General features: G+C 44.8%; 1 protein-coding gene across 3 annotated transcripts in view; it reads right to left on the bottom strand.

Annotated features, from left to right (window-relative positions):
• Nucleotides 1–951: 951 nt before the first annotated feature.
• EML5 (EMAP like 5) overlaps nt 952–25,267 on the bottom strand; it is a 270,650-nt gene continuing 246,334 nt past the window's right edge. For all 3 annotated transcript variants that reach the window (XM_074998770.1, XM_074998769.1, XM_074998768.1), the window contains 8 exons: nt 24,713–24,827; nt 23,951–24,139; nt 23,539–23,711; nt 13,603–13,765; nt 11,803–11,906; nt 9,703–9,856; nt 1,335–1,435; nt 952–988 (listed from right to left, as the gene is read on the bottom strand). In XM_074998770.1, the coding sequence (XP_074854871.1) occupies nt 952–988; nt 1,335–1,435; nt 9,703–9,856; nt 11,803–11,906; nt 13,603–13,765; nt 23,539–23,711; nt 23,951–24,139; nt 24,713–24,827 (1,036 nt within the window). The remainder of the gene's footprint in view (nt 989–1,334; nt 1,436–9,702; nt 9,857–11,802; nt 11,907–13,602; nt 13,766–23,538; nt 23,712–23,950; nt 24,140–24,712; nt 24,828–25,267) is intronic.

Below are 25,267 nucleotides of genomic sequence, written 5' to 3'. Positions count from 1 at the left end.
TGCAACTGGTGATGACCACAGCTTCATCTATTTACAGAGACTAAAACAATCTTATTTCATATTTCCGGTATAGAAGCTAGCAGCTCAGTCAAGTTACACAGCAGTAGTCTCCTGTCCACTGAGAACACTTTTATCACAAGGCAGAAACTGGAGTTAGACTTTTAGGTTGTGGGCAAGGCACTCGCAAAATGAGCAAATCTGTTTCTGCTCATGAAACTAATTTAATGTTTAAGAGCAAAAAAAACACTAAATTAGCCTTAAAGAATGGGTTCATGCATGCCTAACAGCATTCATCAGACAGGATTACGACTCACGCCTCTAAGCACATGAATACTGCAGGTTTAAGGAGCAAACTTCACTATTACTGCTGCACCAGACAATGCTTCATTTTTTGACTATTCATAGAAATATCATATCCCATTTAATTACTATAATTTTTTATTAAAATACTGTGTAGTTTTATTTAAGAACTGCTAGATGGATTTCCCCCTTTCGGTAATAAAAAATGATTAATCTGTTTCAATTATACTCAATCTCCAATATTTAAAGGAAACATATTCATGCTGATAATAAATGCATCAACATACAGCATTAGGTCAGAAATAATATCTCTTGGTTAAAACCTCATCATCTTATTGAGAAATTGTACATTGATCCACAATTTACTTCTTTGTTTTATCCATGTGTTTTTTTTTCAAACAGTGGCAGTGAGTGGAACACACACATGGATTATCCAACACCGTAGCAAATCTAGGGGGTGCAGCACATTTGTTATAGTCCATCCTTCTGACAGACTCCAGATAACTTGTCTTTCAGAGACAGACTGTTCTGTCTTAGATCAGCACCATTTCTTAAGCACAGGGCACTGTGTAGAAAGTCTGATTGCACACCCGGATCTTTCCTGCATGTAATTTTCTGCAGTGTCCTCTTTTCAAAGTCTCCATGTCTCTCTCAATGAGGCATATGCACGCATTTCCAGATAAACAAGCTGTGTTTTCATAAAGTTAAGAGACAGATTAAATTTATATGTATAATATAAAAGAAACATCACTGAAAATTATTTTCCAGTACATTAAAATATCTCAAATCATACTGACCATTACAGTATATTTATTTTAGTGAATCTTTGTATTTCACGACACTCTTAAATAAGAAGACTCAGCTGTAAAAATGTGACTGCTTTTTTACAAGCAAGCCATTACACAGACATAACTAGTTAAATGTTGCAGATTCTGATCTTGAACATTATTGCTGCACAATTTAGAATTGTTCACACAGAGTAAACATATTAGATTTCTAATTAGTTTTTGGGAAGAATGGAAAGATATACCTACCTGCAGTCATCCCCTCCAGCACTGACAACATATTTATCCCCACTTGTAAATCGAATATTAGTCAAATGGGCTGAGTGACCTAAAAATCGCTTGTGTTTTGCCTAAAAAATAACATGAAAGATCATGAGTCCTCTTTGGCTTCTTTTATATAGGAAGTGAAAAAGGGCATGTGTATTATGTTTGGCATTGTACATCTAGAGGACGTTAAAATACTCCACAAAGTTCCTAGAATACAGGGGTCATCTCATTAAACACATCCACCATGGATTGTAAAGCAGATGCCATTAAATTCTCTCTATGGAACATGAGGTTGTCTCTGAGCTATGGTGTGTGTGTACACTCCTCACAGTTAGGGACGATTTAATGCCCTTAACCAGTGAAGTATAAAGCAATTTACACACATGCACCTGGGATCACCTTTAACAAGAGGAAATGAGAGACAGATTAGTCCCCAATTACCCCATAGTTCAGCAATTAGGGCATTTTCCTGGAGGGTAAGAGACCAAGTATGGCATGCTAAGCTTGTGTCTTCTGTAGGAATCCAACCACTGCTCTTTTTAAATGTACCTGCTTTCCACAGTTGGGTGTCTGTGAAGTAGGCAGTTCTTGTATGTGCAGACACTTGCATGTGAGGGAGAGGGAAGTGACGTCAGGGATGGGGGGCAAAAAATTAAACAACAAATTTCTTCACTTTCCCCTCCCCTCCTGCTCTGCTCACACTTTTACCTCTTTTCCTTGGCTGACCATCATGTTTCAGCTTATGAACATAATATTTCTGACAGCATTCCACAGAGAAATTACAGATACCTGCCATGAGGCCTTGTTGTCAAAAAAGACAACACCCTTTTGTGGGTGTGTGAAGACATGGCTCAAGAGGAACTGTGTTCTTTGTTCACAGCTCGGAAAGTTGTCTCCTTGGCAAAGGAAACATGAAGAACATGCTGAAAATGTTCATTCTGACTAAAGTATCGGAGGGGTAGCCGTGTTAGTCTGGATCTGTAACAGCAACGAAGGGTCCCGTGGCCCCTTACAGACTAACAGAAAAGTTTTGAGCATGAGCTTTTGTGAGCACAGACTCACTTCATCAGATGCTCTGATGAGCAACTGATGAAGTGAGTCTGTGTGCACAAAAGCTCATGCTCAAAACTTTTCTGTTAGTCTATAAGGGGCCACGGGACCCTTCGTTGCTGATTCTGACTAAAGAAATTTAACGGCCAAACAATAACTTTGTGACGTTGGAATCAGCTACAGATATAGACATAAATGCTACCATTTTGCAGTTAATTTATATTGTGCAGTCACACTTTGTTTCTATAACAAGTCCTTAACTTGTGTCTTGGTTTCCTATCTGTAAAATGGAGATAGTGTTACCTATCCACATTCGTTAAGTGCTTTGGGATCATCAGAATGAAGACTCTGTTAATGCAAGGTAGCAAAAGGAAGTTACTCACATTGTGTAGTAACGCTGGTTCTTCGAGAAGTGTGCCCCTGAGGGTGCTCCACTCTGGGTGCATCTTTACACCAGTGCTTGGAGATTATTCTATAGCTGTGGTTTTCCACACCACATATGCACAGTAGTGCCTTCTTGTGCTATCTGGTGCACACACAGTGTGGGCCCCTCTGTTCCTTCTCTACCCTAGCAAATAGAGCGGGACGCTCCAAAGCAGGGGAAGGAGGGAACTGGAGTACTCATGGGGACACACATCTCAAACAATCATCATTACTGCACAAGGGCCCTGTCTACACTGGTACAAATCTTTGAAATACCCATGCTAATGGCCATTTTGAAGATTACTAATGAGGTGCTGAATTGAATATTCAGCACCTCATTAGCTTTAGCACACTTCTGGCCACGGCACTTTGAAAGCACCATCTTTGAATGCCTGCGGCTGGGCATGGCCACACAGGGGTCCTTTCTGAAAGGACCCTGCACATTTTGAAATCCCCTTATTCCCTTCAGCTGACAGGAATAGGGGGATTTCGAAATGTGCGGGGTCCTTTCAAAAAGGACTCCCATGTAGCCGAGACAAGCTGCAGACGTTCAAAAGCTGTGCTTTCGAAGCGCCGTGGCCGGAAGCGTGCTAATGAGGCACTGAATATTCAATTCAGCGCCTCATTAGTAATCTTCAAAATGGCAATTAGCTTGGTTATTTTGAAGATTTGTACCAGTGTAGACATGGCCAAGGTGAGTAACTGCCTCTTCTTCGAGCAGTGTCCCTTGGGTGTTCCATTCGGGATGACTATAAAGCAGTAGTCACACTTTGGAGCTGGGTTTGGAGCCCAGTAAAAATTACAGTTGACAGAACTGCTTGACCCACTTGAATGGAGGAAGCAATGGAAGACAAAAGGGTGCAATGCTGTGCAAATGAGTTGCCAGAAGACCATGTCGCTGCCTTGCACATATCCCTAAGGGGTATGTTCTTGAGAAAGGTGGTGGTGGAAGACACAGTCCTGGTAGAATGGGAGATGACAGCACCTGGAAGCTCTTTTCAGTGAAGCGCGCAGCATGTCAGAGTACAGGTGGAGATCCACTTGGACAATCACTGATATGAAATGGGCAGGCCTTTGGATCATGCCATGAAGGACGGGAAGAGCCTAGGGAACTTGCACCAAGGCTTTGTGCAATTGATGTAGAAGGCCAACACCCAACAAACATCCAGAATGTGCTACACCACATACATAGGGTTGGAATGCAGCTTTGGGAAGAAAGCAGGTAAGTGGATAGGTTCGTTGAAGTGAAATGAAGAAGGAACCTTAGAGAGAAATTTAGGATGAGGGTGAAGAGTGACTCTATTCTTGGTAAACATCTTATCGGGAGATTCATCCATAAGAGAGGCAAGCACCCCAACTCTCCTGGCCAACGTGCTCGTGACTAAAAACGAGACCTTCGTCAACAGATGGAGCCAGGAACACATCGCCAGTGGTTCAAAGGGTTATTTCATCAGGCAGTTGAGTATATGGTTAAGGTCCCAAATAGGGACAGAAGGACATACTGATGGAAAGGTATTTTGCAGATCTGTTGGAAAATGTATGCTGACGGGACGGGCAAGGAAGGAAATCCCATTCACCGCCTGGTGGAATGCCGCCGCATGCACCCAGATAGTACTGAGGGCAAAGCCTGACTCACACAGGTGCAGCAGGGAGTCCAGGACAGGGTATAGTGTGAGGAGCCATAGAATGATTAGCACCCAACCACAGAGAACCACGTCCACATATACAGATAGGATTGGCAGGTGGGCTCCCATCTGCTGTTAACAAGCACCATCTGCTGTTAACAAAAACCCTCTTTACCCCTCCAAAGCATACCATTTTGGCATTCTGGAACAATGAAGGAGCCACGTGTGGAGGCACAGCCTGAATGGATCGGGGCGAAGGGTGCAGCCGAACTCCTGAGACAGAAGGTTGCTGCAAGGAAGAAAGGGAAATGGAGTCACCGCTGACAGGTGGTACAGGTAAGGATACCAAGTTTGTCTCGGGCACCTCAGGGCTATCAGGATGAGGTGAGCCTGATCCAGTCTCACCTTGATCAAAAGCTTGTGAATCAAGGGAAGGGGAGGAAATGCATAAAGAAGGGGCATGTCCCATTTGAGGGAGAAAGTGACACGAGGGAGCACTACTGATGGCACTTTCTGTTGGCTCGGGTCCCAAACAGGTCTATGCATGGCTGGTCCCAACGCTGCACCAAGTGGTTGAGGGCCATTGTGTTGATTTCCGACTCATGGTGATTGCTGAACAAGTGACTGAGGGTATTTACGGTCATGTTCAGCATGCCAGCAAGATATGTGGCCACTGGAGTTATGTGGTGCTGAAGTCACCAAGTCCACAGTTTTATGGTTTCCATGCAGAGGGATGGGGACTGAAACCCACCCTTATGGTTGATGTAATACATGATGGTGGTGTTGTCCATGAGGATGTTGACAGATCTGTGTGCAAGGTGCTGTTGGAAATGCTGGCAAGTTTAGCGGACTGCCCTGAGTTTCGGGAGGTTTATGTGGAGTGCTTGCTTGACAAAGGACCATTTGCCTTGGACCATATGAGAACCCTAATGTGCCCCCTGCACTCTATAAAAGAGGCATCTGTAGTCAGGGTAATAGACAGCGATGGTTTATGGAACAGCAGCATAGTGAGAATGCTGTCAGGAGATGTCCACCACTGAAGGGAGGCAAGAATACATGGCAGTACGGCTATGGATTTGAACAGCAGCCCCTGGCCGGGGCACAGCATGTGGCCAGGACTGAAGGCACCACATGTGAAGTCTGGCCAGCTTGAGCACATACATGGTGGTGGCCATGTGGCCCAGCAGCTTGAGGCATAGGGGCACCGTGATGGTGGGAGACAGTCACACCACCAGGATGAGAGCATGCAGGGCCTGCAATCTCTGAAGCGGGAGAATCACTATCGTGGTGTTAGTGTTTATGTGAGCCCCAGTGAACTCTAGGGACTATGTGTTGAAGTGTAGACTTCTCTTAGTTTATGTGGAAGCCCAGGTTGAGCCAGAGCTTTGTGGTGAATGTCACCGTGGAAAGGGCCTCCTAGAATGATGGCCCTTTTGTAAAATGATCATTGAAGACAGGGGAAGACAATGCAGGTAGGTGACCACGACCGCCAGAGTCTGGGATAACACCCTGGGTGTGGTGGAGAGCCCAAAAGGGAGGACCCAGTATTGATAGTGGTGGGACCCCACCATAAAACAAAGGACATGCCTTTGAGCTGGGTGGATTGTGATGCAGAAATAGGCATCTTGTAGGTTGAGAGCTGAGAGCCAGTCATTTCTGTCCAGTGCCGGAATAACGGTCACGAGAGTCACAATCTTGAAATGTCAATATAGAATGTATTTGTTGAGCCTCCAGAGGTCAAGAATGGGCCTCCACCCCATTTTCCTTCTGGATTAGGCAGTACATGGAGTACAATCCCTGCCTCAAAACTCTGTGGGGACTAGCTTGACAGTGCACAGGTGGATAAGGTGTTGTACCTCTTGCTCGAGGAGATGCTTGTGAGAAGGGTCCTTGAAGAGGGACAGGGTAGTTAGTGGGGTGTGTGGGAGGGGAGTAGAGGTAAATGGGATAGAATACCTGTGGGCTACTAGCTCCAGGACCCACTTGTCGGAAGTAACGGCAGCTCAGTGGTAGAAAAAAGGACGGAGGCAGTGGTGAAATGGATGGCAACCATACTATGTGATGACTGGGTCAGAAAGATATCTCAGGCTCCTGACCACACCCTCAAAACTGATGCTTAGGCTGTTGAAGGTGGGATGCCGCATACTCTTGGTGCAATTGCCAGTGAGGTCTTCACCACTGGTATCTGTGCCATTGGTGAGGTTCAAAATGTTGTGGTTGCTGCTAGAACTGCTCTCATGGTCTCTGATAGGGTCATTACTGGGCCCACTTGAATGGCGGGGTATACATCCCCAGTGTGTGCAAGGTAGTGTGAGAATCCTTCATCAAGTAAAGGGCCTTGTCCGTCTTTTCTGCAAACATCTGATATCTGTCAAAGGGAAGATCCTCCACCTTTTGCTGCAAGTTCTTGGGGAGCCCGAGGGCTGGAGCCACAATGTGCACCTCATGACCCTGGTGGAGACCATAATTGTAGCCACCATGTCCACTAAGTCCATCATGGGCTAGAGTGCCATACAGGCAATGATGTTCCCTCCATGTGTTACATTCATAAGGACTGTGCGCCGCTGCTCAGATAAGGAGGGTATCAACTCCTGAAGCTTATAGCAGTTTAGGTGGTTGTAGTCAGCCAGCATGGCCACGTAGTTCACCGCCCACAGCAGTAACGTACCCGAGAAATTAACTTTGTGCCCTATGATGTCTAATTTCTTACTTGGCTTGTTTGGAATGAAAGGATTTTGTTTTGTTGTGGACGGTGTCGACCACTAATTAGTTTGGCTGCAGATGGGTGAACAGAAACTCCACATCCTTAGATGCCACAAATCATTGTTTGTTGGCCCTCTTGTTAGTGGGAGGTATGAATGCCAGCATTTGCCAGATGACATTTGCAGGATACATAATAGCTTCATCCATGGGCATCACAATTCTGGAGGAGGAAGGAAGCTGTAGGGTGCAAGAAGTCTATACTGTTTGACTGGCACCTACTACTGGTCCTTCTCCTGAGCCTGGACCACCTGACAAAATAGCTCCTAGAAAGCCCGAGAGTCATCTATAGGCGGAGGAAAAACCAAAAGCACTGCATCATCTGGTGATGATGAGGAGTGGTGCAGAGGGGACATATCCTCACCCTCTGAAAGGGAATCTTCAGCCCCAGAAAGCTGTGCCAGTGGATATGTCACTGACATGGTGGGCTGTGGCAACATGGGGCAATTGATGATCATCATGAATGGAGCTGGAAGGGCATGGGTGTGAGTGCCTGCCAAGGTGACCTTTGAGAAGCCAGTTTGTGTGGATATGGGCAGTGGTGTGCAAACCATAGTGGGGGCAGCTATAGGTAAACCATGGTAGGCAGCACATCTTCCCAGGTGGAGTGTGAGGGATGGACTGCTGTGACAAAAAGACACTCCTCCAATTAGAATTGCCCCCTCTGGGGTAGGCAGTTTAGCTCCCGAGCCCTGCGAGAACCTCGAGCATCTGGATGAACACAAGGATGGGGGTGGTGCCAGGGACACATGATGCAGCGAGCTGGGCAATGCCTGGCCTTGTGCCACGCCTGCCCCAGGGAACAAGTATTCCCAGCACCATTTGGACATTGTGTGCCACACTCCAGTGCTGGGGGTTTTGGTGAAGCACTGTTTTGGTGCTGCTTTAGTGCTGCGCATGAATGGGGCTATGCCTTGGCTCTGGACTTGTGTAGTACCAAGTCCAGTGCCTCATGTGAGCAGCACGGAGACTTGGAGTGGTGTTATGTGCGCTCCTGGTCAAGCACTATGGGCAAAGTCTTAGTTTTTGAAAACTTATGCCCAGGGGAAGAGATGGCTGAAGCCAATGGTGCCGATGGCACTGGAGGCGCCAAATGTTGACAACTCGGCTCCAAGAGCACCCCCTGTAGCAGTGCCAGCTTTGATGGGGGCAGGGATGTTGAGATAGTCTTTTCAACTGGCATGGTCCATGAGGAGGGTGCTGGAGGCCAAGAACATGCCAGAGAACGGCCTGACTTTGTGGATGGCATGCTGACCGAGGTAAAGAGATGTGCAGAGTCCATACTCCCTGGGCTCCCATCCCAGTTTCTCAGCAGAGGAGTGCTCTGGGGCCTGTGGTGGGAGGGATTTTTTGTATAGATAAGTCTTGAGCCTGGTGGCAAGGTTCATCCTGGCCCTCACTATGAGGCTGGAGGAATGGGTGCACAGCTGGGTTTGGTGGCTTTCACCCAGACACTTGATGCAGAGGCATAGCAGTTGGATGTTGACATGGCTTCTCTGCACATTGCGCATCACTTGAAGCCTAGGGACCCTGGCATGGTGATGATGCAGCAACTAATACTAACTAAACTTTTTTTTATTTGAACTTTGAACAGGAGAGAGAACTTGAATAAGGGCAGAATAAATACTGAACTATCTAACTAAAGTCTTCTTTGTCTTTCAGAGACAGAGAGCAAAGCTCCATCTGCAGCTGAGGACACTAGAGAAGGAACTGAAGGGTCCATGCCACAGGTGAATGCCAGAGAGTATGAGGAGGAGCTACTGCGTATGTGTGGTGTGAGAAACCTAAGCTATAGAAGAATCTCCGAGCACCAGAGCAAGGACGTATCGACACCCACAGTGGAGCACCCATGGGGATGCTACTCAAAGAAGAATCAGTACTATTGCTGGCTTTTACCTGAAATCATGGATTATGACTAGAGCTATTGTATGAGGATTTAGGAAATCCTGGATAGCAAGCAAGTTTGTGGCTATGTCTACATTACAGCAATCTGTGGACAGAAGTTACTGTTGGAAGGGAGATCTTCCAGCAAAACTTCTGTCGACAGAAGTCCACACACACACAAGCAGATCAAAGGAGCAATCTGTTCTATCAACAGAGAGTGGCCAGATTGCCTGGCTGCTCTCTTGACACAACGTCTAAACAGAAGCTCAGCAAACAGGGCTGCCTGGTGAACTGGCAGCCCTGTTTATCGACAGAGGACCCTCCAGAGCATCTACACAGCTTTTTGATTAACAGAAACTGTTGACAAACATGTTACTCCTCATTCTGGAGAGGCAGAACGCTGTTGGTGGAAGTGCCGAGTTTTGTCAACAAAACTCTCTAGTGTAGAGGTAGCCTGTGAGACTATGGCACTACAATTAAATGTATACATTAAAATCCTCAAACTTAGAGGAAAAATCACTACCACTACCCTCCATCCGTAGATATTATATGATGCTACAAAATCACAACCATTTTGTGTTACAATCACACAAACAAAAGGTTCTTACAAATTTTTCAGGACATGGAAAGTCAAACAGCTTGACCATGCCAAAGTCATCGCCTGTCACAAGGCTGATTCCAGAGTGAGAGACACAGGCACAGTTCACATCAGCTTTCTCAGCATGCCTGGACCAGATTCCAACTACTTCATCCCCTAGAACACTGAAATAGAAGCATGAGAGGGCCCTCTTGGCAGTGTAGGAAAAGCAACAGGTTAAGAAATAAACAGATTTTTATAGTGTTCTGTGATAGCAAGAATCTGGAATTAATTAAACTACACAATTTACCAAACAATGATTTAACATGGCTAATAAGAAAAAAAAGCAGATATGAAATTGATATTATTAAAATGGACCAATGAGCCATTTGTCAGCATCTGAAAAATAAATTACATGAAGTACAACATAGAAAAGTTAAATGGATATGCTACAGTTAGAGCTATTCACAGAGTTTTCTGTGAAACATGTTTTCATGGAAAAGTGTGGTTTCATTGAAATCAAAATGGTTTGTGGAGATGTATTAATTTTGATGGTATTTTTGACTGAAATGTTCCTGAGATTCAGTGTAAACACCCTGGTCTATTTCAGAACCAAAAAAATAAAAAGGGATCCGAATCAAAACCTAACACCTTTGCTCTGAAAACTGGCATTTCAATAATTTACCATTCTGCAAAAACTTTGTAAAGGTTTAGTTTTCATCCTGCACTGCATCTAAAGCACATTGCAGACATCAAAAATCCCCATGAAAGGGAACTGTTGGTCTTTGGCTGCCTTTAATTACACTCCAAATGTAGACTCCAAAACCTGAAGAGAAACCCAGCGCTGGCTATATGATGGATTGTAATTTATATGCTGAAAAATTTGGGATGCTAGAATGTTTTAAAATCATTCTTGAATACAGAATTACAAAATTTATGATATAGTCAACTGATAAGTGTTTCCTCCAAGTACAATTAAACAAATAATTAAACAATCAATTCTATTGATTACCATAAAATAAATAGGTGCAAAAATGGCTTGGGACCTGATGACCTGAAAAATCTCTACCTGCCTAATATTACCCCAATTACGACCAGTAATCCTCTTGTTTTGAAAAGGAATGGGTTGCTGGCAGGACATTCTCTCACATTAAAGGCCCAGTGACATTTGGAATTCAGTCTCCTCAATGATATGAAGTAGCTCGAGTCTGCCAAATTTCAGGGCATGCTACAGATCCTGGCTCTTGTACAGGATTTAGAGAAAGTGGGAGATGTAAGGGCGGTGATTGTTTGTTTTTAAAAATTCTAATTTTTTCAATTAACCTTTAGTGCATGGATAAAAGTATGCTGAAGGATTTGTTATTTTGTACTGATTGTGGTTTTACAGATTTTTCAAAGGAGCCTAAAGAATGGCATCAGTGATTTTTATTTCTATAAGAAATTAAAGTAATTAAATGTGCTATGTAAAACAAAACAATGTCGCTTAAAACAAACTTAAAACTTACTTAAATATAATTTTAAATATAGTCTATTCAATGTATATACTTATTTCTTTTGTATATTTTGAATACACCAATCATAATCATATTTTCTCCATATAGCATGCAGATAGCAGTATCGTGTATAATCTAGCACTGTCAACTACAAATGCTGTCATAGGGTCTGTTAAACTTAAGTGATCACTTGCTTGTGTTATAAAGCTTTTATTTGAAACTCTTTCCATGTATTTCTTCACTTACCCTCAAACTGCTGTTTCACAGCTATTGCTGCAGCACGTTACAGTTAACTGGGAGGTGGGATGTGTCATCTCAGTTTGCTTTAGATGAAAATAGGTAAAGGATGTTTAAAGAGCACAAAGTCCCATAACCTCCATCCAAAGACCATATCCATAAGAAACCCTGATTGGGCTAACTGCCAGTTGTATCAAAGAGTCTATGTATTCATGTGATGTGACTGTATAATGTATCAGTACTCTGTTGCCAGATCAGTCAGGCATGTTTTTAAGAAAAATATAGATCAAATGCTGTTGCACTGCTGAACCCTTCATGACAATATAGCCATATGATTTTCTTTCCAGGTTGGAGACAGTTGAACTTCGCCAGTAGAAAGAGTTAATCTGTGAATTAGTTACCTGGTCCAAGTGGCCCATGTTATTCTGTCAATCATTGTCTGGTCCATAAGCTGTTTTCCCGAAGGCACTTCATAGACCTGCCTTTTGTAAGACCCAGTCGCGACCTTTGAGGATGAACATATAGAAATAGGAGTTCATGTAAGTTAAAAATGTTTTAAGATATTTAAAAGGCTAAGGATATAATCATACACTCAATATTATTATACACATCTCTGAAATGGAAATTATATTGAGAAGAGCCTGTCACCCTAGAGGAGAATCAGAGGAAGTATTCTGTGAAAGGATCTTATGCTTTTCAAAAATGTATACAAGTAGAGAACACTGAGAAATGGTGATCAATTTTAAATGAAAATTCTTATGAATAAAACGTGAGTGGAATGCTTACTATATAGCACACAATTAAAGAGAAACTGTTGTAAATAATGCAGGTGTAAATTGGACTTAAAAATGGATAATTGGCCTTTGGAGGCTCACCCCAGTCTGCATATGCTCATTGGTAGTGAAGATGCGATATAAGAACTCTTATGCTACTCCTCCTCTCTGATGTTGGTGCAGCAGGCAAAATGAAATGCTGCTAGGACATCCCTACTCCATGCTGATCCCAATAGTTATCTTTGGCTTGCTGAAGCTATTTACAGCCCATGTAAATTGCAGCAGCCTGAAACTTGGGCTTGCAGTTTCATAGACGGTAGTTAGAATGCGTACATGCATTGTGAAAACCATTGTAGCATGGGTAGGTGCTCATCAGAGGAGTCTAGTACTAATAGGATATGCAAAGGAGCACTAACTCTTTAATTATGGTCAGGAATCTGCATATTTTGGCATGATTTCCTGATGATTCCTGGGAAGAAAGATTGCACCCCTTCTCACTTCCACAAAGTTGCAAACTCAGCTTCAACAAAACAAAAAGCAGGCAAGTAGCACTTTAAAGACTAGCAAAATAGTTTATTAGGTAAGCTTTCGTGGGACAGACCCACTTCTTCAGATCATATCCAGACCAGAACAGACTCAATATTTAAGACACAGAGAACCAAAAACAGTAAGCAAGGAGGACAAATCAGAAAAAGATAACCAAGGTGAGCAAATCAGAGAGTGGAGGGGTGGGTGGGAAGATCAAGAATTAGATTGAGTTTGACTGCTTCAGACTAGCAAAGTTGACTCAATCTAATTCATGATCTTCCCCCCCACCCCTCCACTCTCTGATTTGCTCCCCTTGATTATCTTTTTCTGATTTGTCCTCCTTGCTTACTGTTTTTGGTTCTCCGTGTCTTAAATATTGAGTCTGGTCTGGTCTGGATATGGTCTGAAGAAGTGGGTCTGTCCCATGAAAGCTCACCTAATAAACTATTTTGCTAGTCTTTAAAGTGCTACTTGACTGCTTTTTGTTTTGATAGTGTATAGACTAGCACGGCTTACTCTCTGTTACTATTCAGCTTCAACAAGATGATGAGGCAGGAGAATGGCCAGTGTTATTTACAGTAATTCTGATGTATGCTTCTACTTCATGTATTTATCCTCATATGTCAATACAAAGATGAGTCCCAACAACTTATTTTTATTTGCAATTTATATATGCCTAACACAAAACAATTTTACCATTTTATACAGCTATGATTTTCTAATCACGATAGGCCCAGGACTGGAATACTGAGAGACCTACTTGTCAAGACTGAGATGTGATTAGCTGTGTTTCATAAGGAATCTTGTATGGTATCTGTCACTAATATATTTGTCATGAACAACTGTTAATAGACCTCCATGAGCATTACATTCACTTATAAACTTAAAAACAACACATACCTGGAGACGACAGCTATCTGCAGAGAAGTCCATCTGGATAACAAAACTCGGGATATCTTTGCAGTAGCTAACTCGATTTAGCGTAGGGCCCAATGTTAAGTCATAAAAATCCACTGCATTCTCACTAGTACCCACTGCTAAATAACGAGAATCTGGACTGAACCTGAGTAGATAAACAGTTTAACAAAACAGACAGATTTACAAAAAGAAAAATTTACAATTCTGATGTTTTCTTTTCAAGTATCTCATATCAAGTATCATGCTTTTCATTTGTAATGTAGTGTTACAAAATGGATCCAGCTCTTATTTTAACAAGTAAAAATGTAATTTTTTGTGATTTTTTAATTCAATATATTTGAATTAATATTGCTCTTTCCATGAGTTCTCACAGCAAAACCACTTTGTGAGCACTCCATACGAATTTCAGTCTAGCTACAAACGAACTTTCCAGCTGCTGTGGTTTAATCTTCACTACTTTAAAAATAAAAAGCAGCCCTGTTGCACTTTAAAGATTAACAAAATAAGTGCTACATGACTGTTTTTTTTTGTTTTGATAGAATACAGACTAACATGGCTATCTCTCTGTTACTTTAAAATGGGCATGTAGATTTGTACATGATAGAATCAATTTTATCATCAGTGAAGGACAGAATGAAGAGAAGAACCATTGAATAGTATCACTTGAATGAAATGTAGCCAAAATAAAATCTAATCAGCTAAATATGGAGGAAAATACAGTTTACGAAGAGAAAAACCGAAAAGGGAGGGAAAGACAGTTACTTGTTTCATAACTGGTGTTCTTCAAGATGTGTTGCTCATGTCCATTCCAAGCTTGGAGTGTGCTGGCACATGCCCAGTTGCCAGAAGCTTTTTACCCTAGCCAGTAGCCAAAGGGTTGGTGTGGCACTCCCTTATAGCGACCAATATAAGCACCGCCTGCCCCACCCCCAACTCAGTTCCTCCTTGCTGGCTACTCTAACAGTGGGGAAGATGGGAGGATTTTGGAATGGACATGAGCAACATGTGGAACAACACCAGTTACAAAACAGTAAGTGTCTTTCCTTCTTCGAATGATTGCTCGTGTGCATTCCAAGTTGGGTGAATACAAGCCAGTGCCTAGGAGGTGGGGTCAGAGCCCCGGATGGAAGGTAGGACAGCCCTGTCTACTGAAGTGCCATCTCTAGTGTGCTGCGTCAAAGCGTAAATGTGTGTATGGAGGACCAGGTGGCCACCCTGCAGATGTCTGGATAGGAACTTGGGCCAGGTATGATGCTAAGGAAGCTTGCACTCTCATAGAGTAAGCTCTGATCACTGGAGAGGCGACCCCCACCAGCTTGTAGAATTCCTTAATACAGGTCACTATCCAGGAGGAGATCGGCTGGGAGGAGACTGGGAGCTCTTCATCCTGTCCGCCACTGCCACAAACAATTGCTGAGACTTCCTAAAAGGTTTCATCCTATCCATACACAAGGAAAACACCCTTTGAACATCCAAAGTATGTAAATACTGCTCCCTAGGGGATGCATGAGGTTTCGGGTAAAAGACCAGAAGGGAAATGTCCTGGTTGATATGGAAGGGGCAGACCACCTTCGGTGGGAATGCCAGGTGGGGTCTTAGCCTGACCTTGTCCTTGTGTAACACCATATAGAGCGGGTCCACCATCAGAGCCCTTAGTTCAGACACCCTCCTGGCCAAGGTATTGCCCACTAAGAATGTTATTTTGTAACTAAGAAATAGGAGGGAACAGGAAGCAAGGTGTTCGAAAGGGGTCCCCATGAGTCTTGACAATACTAGACTGAGGTCCCACACAAGCAAAGGGGGTCGCATCTGTGGTCTGACCCTTTCTAGGCCCTTCATAAACCCTTTTACCACTGGGTCTGAGAAGACCGATGACATATCCAGTTTGGGATGAAAAGCCAAGATAGCCACTAAGTGCACCTTGATGGAGGATAGTGGCAACCCTTCCTGATTCAAGAACAGCAAGTCGTCCTGAATAACTAGTATCAGAGTCTCTACTGGGGATAACCCCTTTTCAGCTGCCCAGACAGAAAATTTTTCCATTTGGCTACATATGTTGCCCTCGCGGAAGGCTTCCTGCTGTTCAACAGCATCTCTCTCACAGGTTCGAGCATGAGAACTCTGCCACTTTCAACAATGGAGCTTCCATGCTGTGAGACGTAGCACTTGAAGTTTGGGTCGCTTCAGTCTCCCCTCCTTCTGTGTCAACAGATCTGGGCCGGATGGGAGTGTCATTGGGTTGCAGGCAGACAGCTCCAGGAGGGTCGAGTACCAGTGCTGCCAAGCCCATGCTGGGGCCCCCATTAACTCCATTACTTGGGCAGGGGTCAACAACCAACTTTGTCTTGTTTACCATGAGACTGAGACTGTAGAACATTTGTTGTATCAGTTGCACATGTTGTACTACTAGGCACTGCAAGCATCCCCTGACCAGCCAATTGTCCAGGTATGGAAAGAAGTGTACCCCATGCCTGCATAGGAAGGCTGCCACCACTGCGATGCATTTGGTAAAGACCCTCAGGGCAGAGTACTGGCCAAGGGGAAGGACCATGAACTGATAAAGAGAAGTTACTCACCTGTGTAGTAACGATGGTTCTTCGAGATGTGTCCCCATGGGTGCTCCACAGTAGGTGTCGGGCTCGCCCCGGCGCCGCAGATCGGAAATTTTCAGCAGTCTCCGTTGGGTTGGGTCGTGCATGCGCCGATGCGCATTGGTCCTTCACGCGCTTATGGTCACATGCGCGATCCGGTCCCCACCAGTTCCTGATCAACCACTCCGGATGCCTCTGAAAAACACGAAACAGAGCTCCGAAGTGGGGAGGAACTGGTGGGTAGTGGAGCACCCACGGGGACACATCTCGAAGAACCACTGTTACTACACAGGTGAGTAACTTCTCTTTCTTCTTCAAGTGGTCCCCGTGGGTGCTCCACAGTAGGTGACTACTCAGCAGTAACCCCAAAAAAGGAGGTGGGTACCTGATTTACATGCAGCTTGCCCTTGAAAGGACTGCTGTCGACAGGCATGTATCCTCATCAAACACCCGGTGCATGGCATAGTGCTTGGCAAAGGTGTTGCAGGATGACCAAGTCACCGCTCTGCAGATGTCTCTCAGCGCGATTCCCTTGAAGAGGGCCGTTGACGCCGCCATCGCTCTAGTGGAGTGAGCCCTGGGCGGAACAGGCAGAGGAGTCTTGCGAAGCTCATAGCACAGTCTTATGCAGGATAAGATGTGGTTTGAAATCCTCTGTGAAGATAGGCCTTCCCCTTTCGACCTGGGTGCAAGGGACACCAGGAGTCTGTCCGTTTTCTGGAAAGGCTTAGTCCTATCTATGTAAAAGGCTAATGCCCTTCTCACATCTAATAAGTGCAACCGTGCCTCCTTACTGGAGTTGTGAGGCTTAGGATAAAACGAGGGTAATACTATTGGTTCGTTAATGTGGAACTCTGAAGAGACCTTTGGAACGAAGGCTGGATGTAATCGTAAGACCACCGCTTCCTTTGAGAACACTGTGCAGGGCGGTGTGGCCATTACTGCTGCAAGCTCGCTCACCCGACGGGCTGACGTAATCGCAAGAAGGAAGGTTGTCTTCATGGTAAGTAACCGGAGGGGGACTGTGGCCAATGGTTCAAAGGGCAGTCCCGACAGCGTGTGGAAGACCAAGTCCAAACTCCATGACGGCGGTATCGGTTTCTGAGGGGGATACAGATTTGCCAACCCCTTTAGGAAACGCGTGACAACAGGATGGGCGAATATAGTTGACCCTTCCTCTTCATGTCGAAAAGCTGATATAGACACGAGATGAACCTTTATCGAGGATAGAGAAAGCCCCTCTCGTTTGAGTTCTAGCAGGTAGTCCAGAATTGTAGCTATAGGGGCGTCCAGAGGTGTCAACTGCTTGGAAGAGCACCAGGAGGTAAATCGTGTCCACTTGTGCTCATAAGTCCTTCTGGTGGAAGTCCTCCGACTACACTCCAGGACTTGCTTCACTCCCGCCGAACATGTGCTTTCTAGGGCGCTGAGCCATAGATTAACCATGCCCGTAGGCGGAGTCCCTGTGGGTTTGGATGCAGTATTGACCCCCGAGCCTGTGTGAGAAGGTCCAGTACTGCCGGTAGGGGAAACGGCCAGCAACGTGCCATGAGAAGAAGCAGCGGGAACCATTGTTGTCGATCCCAGGTTGGGACTATGAGTATCATGTGTGCTCTGTCCCTTTTGGCTTTCTCCAAAACCTTGTGTATGAGTATTGTGGGAGGGAACGCATAGAGTAGAGGGCCCTTCCATGGGATCACGAAGGCGTCCCCCAAGGATCCCTGTCCTATGCCCGCTCTGGAGAAGTACCGGGGACATTTCTTGTTGCTGTGAGTGGCAAACAAATCGATTTGGGGAAACCCCCATTTGTGAAACACTTGTCGGAGCAGGTCGGAACGGATCTGCCAGTCATGCGTAGGTGCAAAATGTCTGCTGAGTTGGTCTGCCTTTATGTTGTGGACACCCGGCAAGTATGAAGCCCTTAGGGTTATATTGTTGGCAATGCACCAGTTCCACAACCGGACCGCCTCCGCACAGAGTGCATGAGATCTGGCTCCCCCTTGTTGGTTTATATAAAACATGGTGGAGGTGTTGTCGGTATTTATCCTGACTACTTTTCCGTGCAGGTAATTTTGAAAATGACTGCACACATTGAACACTGCTCTGAGCTCTAGTATGTTTATATGCAGTGTCTTCTCCATGGGGGACCATAGACCTTGAGTGACTTCGTTGCCCATGTGCGCTCCCCATCCCATATGGGATGCATCTGTTGTGAGAAAAACAGTAATTTGCGGTTGGCGGGAAGGCGCCCCTACTAGTAGGTTCTTGGGGTCTGCCCACCATGCCAGTGACCTTCGCACGTCCATTGTGGGTGATACCATCCTGTGAACGCTATGGGCTGTTGGTTTGTACACACTTGCCAACCAATGCTGCAAGCCTCGCATGTGCAGTCTGGCGTTTTGTACCACAAACATGGTGGTCGCCATGTGCCCCAACAGCTGTAGACATGTTAGGATTGGAACAGTGGGGCTGTACGTTATTACTTGTACCAGGGATTTGATGGCGCGAAAACGGGCATCGGGCAGGTATACCCTTGATGTAGCAGAGTCTATTCGGGCCCCTATAAATTCTATATTTTGCGTGGGCTCGGTTTTTGACTTTGAGAGTTGATGATGAGGCCCAGTGAGGTAAATGTGTTTGTGGTAATGTGTAGCATTCGTAAGACCTCCGCTTTGGAAGTTCCTTTCAGCAGGCAGTCGTCTGCAGTACAGAAAAATGAAGACGCCTTCTCTGCGTAGATACGCTGATATGACCGCCAGGGTTTTGGTGAAAACTCTGGGTGCCGAAGAGAGACCAAATGGAAGGACTCTGTACTGGAAATGTTCACTGCCTACTGTGAACCGGAGGAAATGTCTGTGCACCAGATGAATTGTTATATGGAATACGCGTCCTGTAAGTCGAGGGCTGCAAACCAGTCTCCATCGTCCAGTGCTGTGATTATAGAAGCAATTGTAGTCATTTTGAAGCGCTGTTCGCGCAAATACCGGTTGAGAGCCCGTAAATCCAGGATGGGCCTCCAACCTCCTGTCTTCTTCTCTGTCAGGAAGTACCAGGAGTAGAAGCCTTTCCCCTGGAATTGTTCTGGTACTCTCTCCACCGCCCCTATGAACAAGAGGTGGTCCACTTCCTGTTGTAACTTTGTGTGGTGAGAGCGATCCTTGAAAAGGGGCCTGGTGGGAGGGTTCGGTGGTGGCAATGATTGAAAAGGGATTGTGTACCCCGTGGCTCTAATCTCCAATACCCATCTGTCTGTGGTGATGCTTTGCCATTGAGCGTAGAATGGCTTGAGTCGATGGTGAAACATATGTTGAGATTGGCACTGAGAGACGGTCTTGGTTTTGCAGTCCCCGATGTACCTGTCAAACCTGCTGTCTTATGTTTTGTCCAGAGGGGGCTCGGCCCCGCTGGGGTCGACGTCTAGGGGCCTTGTACTGCTGTGGCTGTTGTTGGCGCCCCTGATCATACCCCCGTTGATACTGAGTCCGCTGTGGTTGATAAGTGTAACGCCGTTGCTGACAGTAAAACTTCCTCCTCCTGTATGGTGGGGTGTATATACCCAGGGTCCTAAGTGTAGCTCTCGAGTCCTTACTAGAGTGTAGAACCGAGTCAGTTGATTCTGCAAATAGCTTCTGCCTGTCAAAAGGAAGATCTCCAATTTTTACTTGCAGGTCCTTGGGAATTCTGGACGTCTGGAGCCATGATTCCCTGCGCATTACCACCACACTGGCTGTGGAACGAGCCGCTGTGTCCGCTATGTCTAAAGCAATCTGGACTCCTGCTCGTGAAGCTGCGTAGCCTTCTTGGACAATTGCTTTGAGGACCGTCTTTTTATCCTCTGGAAGGAAGTCCATGAGTGAGGTGAGTTTAGAATAGTTGTCGAAATTGTGGTTCGATAAATAAGTGGCGTAATTCGCCATTCGTAGCAGTAAGGTAGATGATGAGTAAACCTTTCTGCCAAGGATGTCTAATTATCCTTGTCTGATCCCCCGGTTTATATTGAGACGTTTTGGCTCTGTGTTGCGAGGATTCAACCACTAGTGAATTAGGCTGTGGGTGACTGAACAGAAATTCCATGCCCTTGGCAGGGACAAAATACTTCTTATCCACCCTGTTGTTCATAGGAGGGATGGAGGCTGGAGTCTGCCATATGTTGGTGGCTGACTCCATAATCACTTCATCCAATGGGATGGCTATCTTAGATGAAGCTGGAGGTCTGAGATTTTTGAGGAGCTTATGGTGTTTCTCCTGCACCTCTGCCACTTGAATGTCTTGTGATTGAGCCACCCTTTTGAACAGCTCATGAAACTGCTTTAGGTCATCCGGGGGAGAGATATCTCCAGGAACAACTGCTTCATCTGGGGAGGACGAGGAGGCATCACTGTGATACATCTCCTCTAAGACCTCAGGTTCCTGACTCTGTTCACATGGTTGTACTTTCAAGGTTTCCAGGTGGGGTTCCAGATCCTTTGAACCACTCTCTGACTGGGAAACTTGTGGTGTTCCCCCAGGGTGAGACTGTGTGCTGTGATGTCAACGAGGTGTTGACAGGGATCTACCCCGAGACCTAGATCTCCTGTGCTGATGTCCCGTATGGTAAGAACGGCCATAGCAACAAGGGCAAGAGCCCGGTGATGGGGACCTGGACCACGACCTGAAAGTGTAGACGTGATGTGTAGAAGGGCGTGACAGTCAAGATGACACTGACATAGGCAGGGATCCCCTGTGATAGTATTCATAGGGATCCCTGCTTGAAGGTGGTGAAAAATGTCCAAACCCAGGAGATGGCGGTTGAAGGAATGGAGATGGAGGCCTGCGGCAGGCTGTTGGAGTTGCTGCCTGCTGAATCTCTGGGGGAGAGCGAGGTGATAATGGCAGCGCAATGATCTCCGGGGAAGGGCTGCAGTGCCAGGTCTTTGCCTTCACTTTCCCCGTTCGGGTGCCTCAGGTGTTCTTAACGGTGCCGTGCGTGGTTCCGTTGCCCCCGGTGCCGCGCTCGGGTAGTCTCCTCCGGCACCGTTGGGCTCAGTGCCACGGAAGCCGGTGCCAACCTTTCCGGTGCCTGCAGAGCCCTCAGTGCCACCTCCTTAACAACCGGAGGCCCCTGCAAGGGCACATGCGCCGCGGCCTTCCCACCATGAGAGGCCAGAGGGCACGGACCCCATGTTCCGCTCATTCCGCTCATAGAAGTAACTGGCAGGGATCGAGTTGGTGAAAGCTTTTTCTTCTTCTGTACAGAGGAGGTCACAGAGGCTGCCTTCCTCTTGTGCAAGCCTGAAGAGCCCTCCTTATGGGGCTTTTCCGATGTCCCAGGCTGGAGGGCCTTGTCGAACAGGAACATTTTGAGCCTCATTTCCCTATCCTTTCGCGCTCTAGCTGTAAGCTTAGAGCAATGAGGGCATTTCTGGTGGACAGGGGCTTCCCCGAGGCACCGAATACATTTAGTATGTCCATCTGAGGCAGGCATGGCCTCCCGGCATGATTCACACTTCTTAAAACCCGGCGAGGACATTATTTAAACTTTAAAGTCTTTAAGGTCTTTAAGTGCTAACAGGGCACTTAGCAGTCAATCAATCCGGCAACAGATAACTGTTAACAGTCAACAGATAACGTTCGAGGCTTTCAGATAGCGGACCCGCTGAAGGAGGCCACCTCCATCCTTTTTCTCGCTCCCTTTTCCTTTTAAAACTATATACACGCTAACCAAAAATTACTACAATAACTAATTAACAGCTATAACTATTAACAATAAGTAAAACGGAGTTTATATTTCTCAGGCGTTGGAGCCGGAGTGGATTCCGTCTGCAGCTGTTGGCGGTTGAGAAGGAACTGGCGGGGATCGGATCGCGCACGTGACCATAAGCGCGCGAAGGACTGACGTGCATCGGTGCATGCGCAACCCAGTGGAGACTGCTGGAAATTTCCGATCTGTGGTGCCGGGGCGAGCCCGACACCTACTGTGGAGCACCCACAGGGACCACTCGAAGAAGAATGGTCCCTTCCCACCACAAAACACAGGAGCCTCTTGTGGGATGGTAAATTGTTGTGTGGAAATATGCATTCTGTAAGTCGAGAGCGGCAAACCAATCCCCCTATTCCAACATTGGAATGATTAGGCCCAGGGATATCACACAAAACCTTATCTCTTTTACAAACTTGTTTAGATTTCGCAATTCCAGAATGGGCCTTAGCCCCCGCTTCTGTCTTTGGAATTAGGAAATAACAGAAGTAGAACCCCGTCCCTGAAACTGATGGGGGACCTCCTCTACAGCCCCCCATTGAAGGAGAAACTGTATCCCTTTATGAACTTTCCCCATGATAATATTCCTATTGTATAACTACTTTCTTCTCTGCCCACTTACTGTTCTACTTCAAATTCTGTCGTCTTCTAATCTCCCCTCACTGTAACTCTTTTCAATCAGGAGTTATTCATTCTCTCATGTTCCCCAGTCCCTATAGAACTTTTGCCGCCGTCCAAAAGGCTGAGTTGATTTCTTCTTTCTTTTTTTTTTTTTTTAATCTAGAGTTCTGAACTGGGCTCACTTATGACAAAACACCTCCATTCTCCCTTCATTGTAAGTAGTGTGTAACAATACTTACTGACAACTCTGTTGCTTATGTTCCAGCTTTCTCTTTGTTTTTTCTATTCTATCTTCATATGTCCTTTTTCCCTTTATGCCTTGTATTGAAGTTACTGTACCCAACTCTGCGTTCACTGTAGTCTAGCTCTTTAAAGCATTGTGTTATAGTCTGTACAATAGATACTATACAAAAGTAAATTATACCGTATTACAAAACTATTCTCAAAATACACACTTTGAAATTGACACTTGGTTTCAAGGAGATTATGATGAAGCTTTATGTATATGAATGGCAAGTAAACAGCATCTTTGCATATGGTACCTTCTTATAAAAATTAATCACTATGGTCGTGTCTACACTAGCCCAAAACTTCGAAATGGCCATTTCAAAGTTTACTAATGAAGCACTGAAATACATATTCAGCGCCTCATTAGCATGCGGGCGGCTGCGGCACTTCGAAATTGACGCAGCTCACCGCCACGTGGCTTGTCCAGACGGGGCTCCTTTTCGAAAGGACCCCGCCTACTTTGAAGTCCCCTTATTTCCATCTGCCCAATACAGCTCATAGCGCTGTATTTCAGCGCTTCATTAGTAAACTTCAAAATGGCCATTTGCATGGCCATTTCGAAGTTTTGGGCTCGTGCAGACACGGCCTATGTGAGTGGCGTTTTTATTTTTAAATTGTTTGCTTACTTTATCAGATCAATATCATATTTCTTGGGTAGATAAAAGCCATTGTTTTTCTGACCTTATGTCTTGGATAGCAGACCTTCTGTCCCTTTTTTTCCCCCATATTTTTAGAGAGGTCACCAACAAGATAATAAACTCTCCATTTTTCATGCCAATAGCCACCATGTCTCCCTCAGGGCTATAAGAAACAGTACGAGCTGCATGTCCCAAACTGACTTTGTTCAGCATCTTCTGTGAGGAAATAGAAAAAACAGCAAAAGAGGAGTAAATGTTTCTGTTCCATAAATAAAAGTTTCTCAGAGTATCCACTGAATGTAAAAAGACAGTGTTACATACTGCTTAGTTTCTCAAATTAAAATTTAAAAATAATTTAAAAATTATTTTAAATCCTTATTTTTAAATAAATGTAGGATCCTTTTTTGCTAAAAGTATATCTGCTTTATCATTATCATTATTAATTTTACATCTACCTTTTCAGCAATGTCCCAGAGTCTCACTGTCCCATCTTCTGCAGCAGAAAGGAAAAAATCTCTTGAAGGATGTGTAGCCAGACCCCAGATAGGTCCATCCATATGGCCATTAATTAGAATGTTACATGCTGCATTTTTCTCTCCAACTTCAATTATTTCAGCATTCCTTGTCCCAACAAGAATCTTCCCCTGTGACAAGTATGAAGAACTATTACTATAACAACAAATTAGCTAATACTTGTAAGTAGCAATAAATGAACCATGATTATAATTCCATTAAGAAGGGTTACCGAAATAAAATAAAGATTAAATTCTGTTAATTAAGAGATTGACATATGAATCTTTTGACTGTCTGAATTTCTGTTCACAAGTCAGACATCAGATATAAAGCAGAATCATTCTCTGCCTCCAAATTTAAAAGGATGCATTCTATTCAAGAGTTATTATAATAGCCTGGGTTTTAATCATGTTGTATACACAGTATCATCCTAATTGGTACTACTATGTCCTTAAGTGTAGTTAAGCGTGGGGTGAAAAAATCTGCTTTATGACATAATCTACAACTATTGTAAACCTTTAAGAACATTTTAAATTATAAATTAAAATTATATTCCCAGTAATAGTTTAAGTTGACATCGACTTGCATTAATTATTCAAACTAACAACTATGAAAAAAGAGCCTGCAAACATGCTTCTATGTATCAATTTGTTGTATAATAACCCAAAGACTAACAGCAATATATTAAAGAGAACATGCCTTACTTTGCCTCTACACACAGAACGAACACAGTCAGTCATCTGTCCTGTCTCCAATCTGAAGGCACGACATCGCTTCAGCTCCTGATCCCATAACTTAACAGCCCCTCCTTCTTTTGACCTAATAAGACAGTAGCCAAAGACATTAAGTCTGAAAGCTAGCTCATATTTTAGTCAATTAAACCAAGGTAAAATTTGCTTTTTGACTGTTGCTCATAATCCCATCTTTCAGAAACACGTTCTTTTTTTACTTGAATTAATAATGGCCACATCTACGCTACACTCCTTTTCAAAATGCCGTCTTTCAATCTGTATTTTTGAAAGAAGACCTTTCGAAAGCGAGCATCCACACAGGCAAACAGGGACCAAAGGTCTGACCTGCCCTTTTGAAAGGCCCCACTGCTCTTTCGAAAGAGAACATCCACACATCCCAGGGTGCCCTTTTGAAAGTAAAGGGCCAGGAAACTCTGTCGCCAGATGCCCCTTTAAAGGCCCCCTCCCACGAGCCTCAGCCTGCACATGCTGAGGGCTGTCTAGCTGTCCCCAGGCAGGCAGAGGGAA

The sequence above is a fragment of the Carettochelys insculpta genome, chromosome 6, assembly GCF_033958435.1.
Source record: "Carettochelys insculpta isolate YL-2023 chromosome 6, ASM3395843v1, whole genome shotgun sequence".
NCBI lineage: Eukaryota > Metazoa > Chordata > Testudines > Carettochelyidae > Carettochelys > Carettochelys insculpta.
Note: the sequence above shows the minus strand (reverse complement) of the source record. Positions and strands in the feature narration are given on the sequence as shown.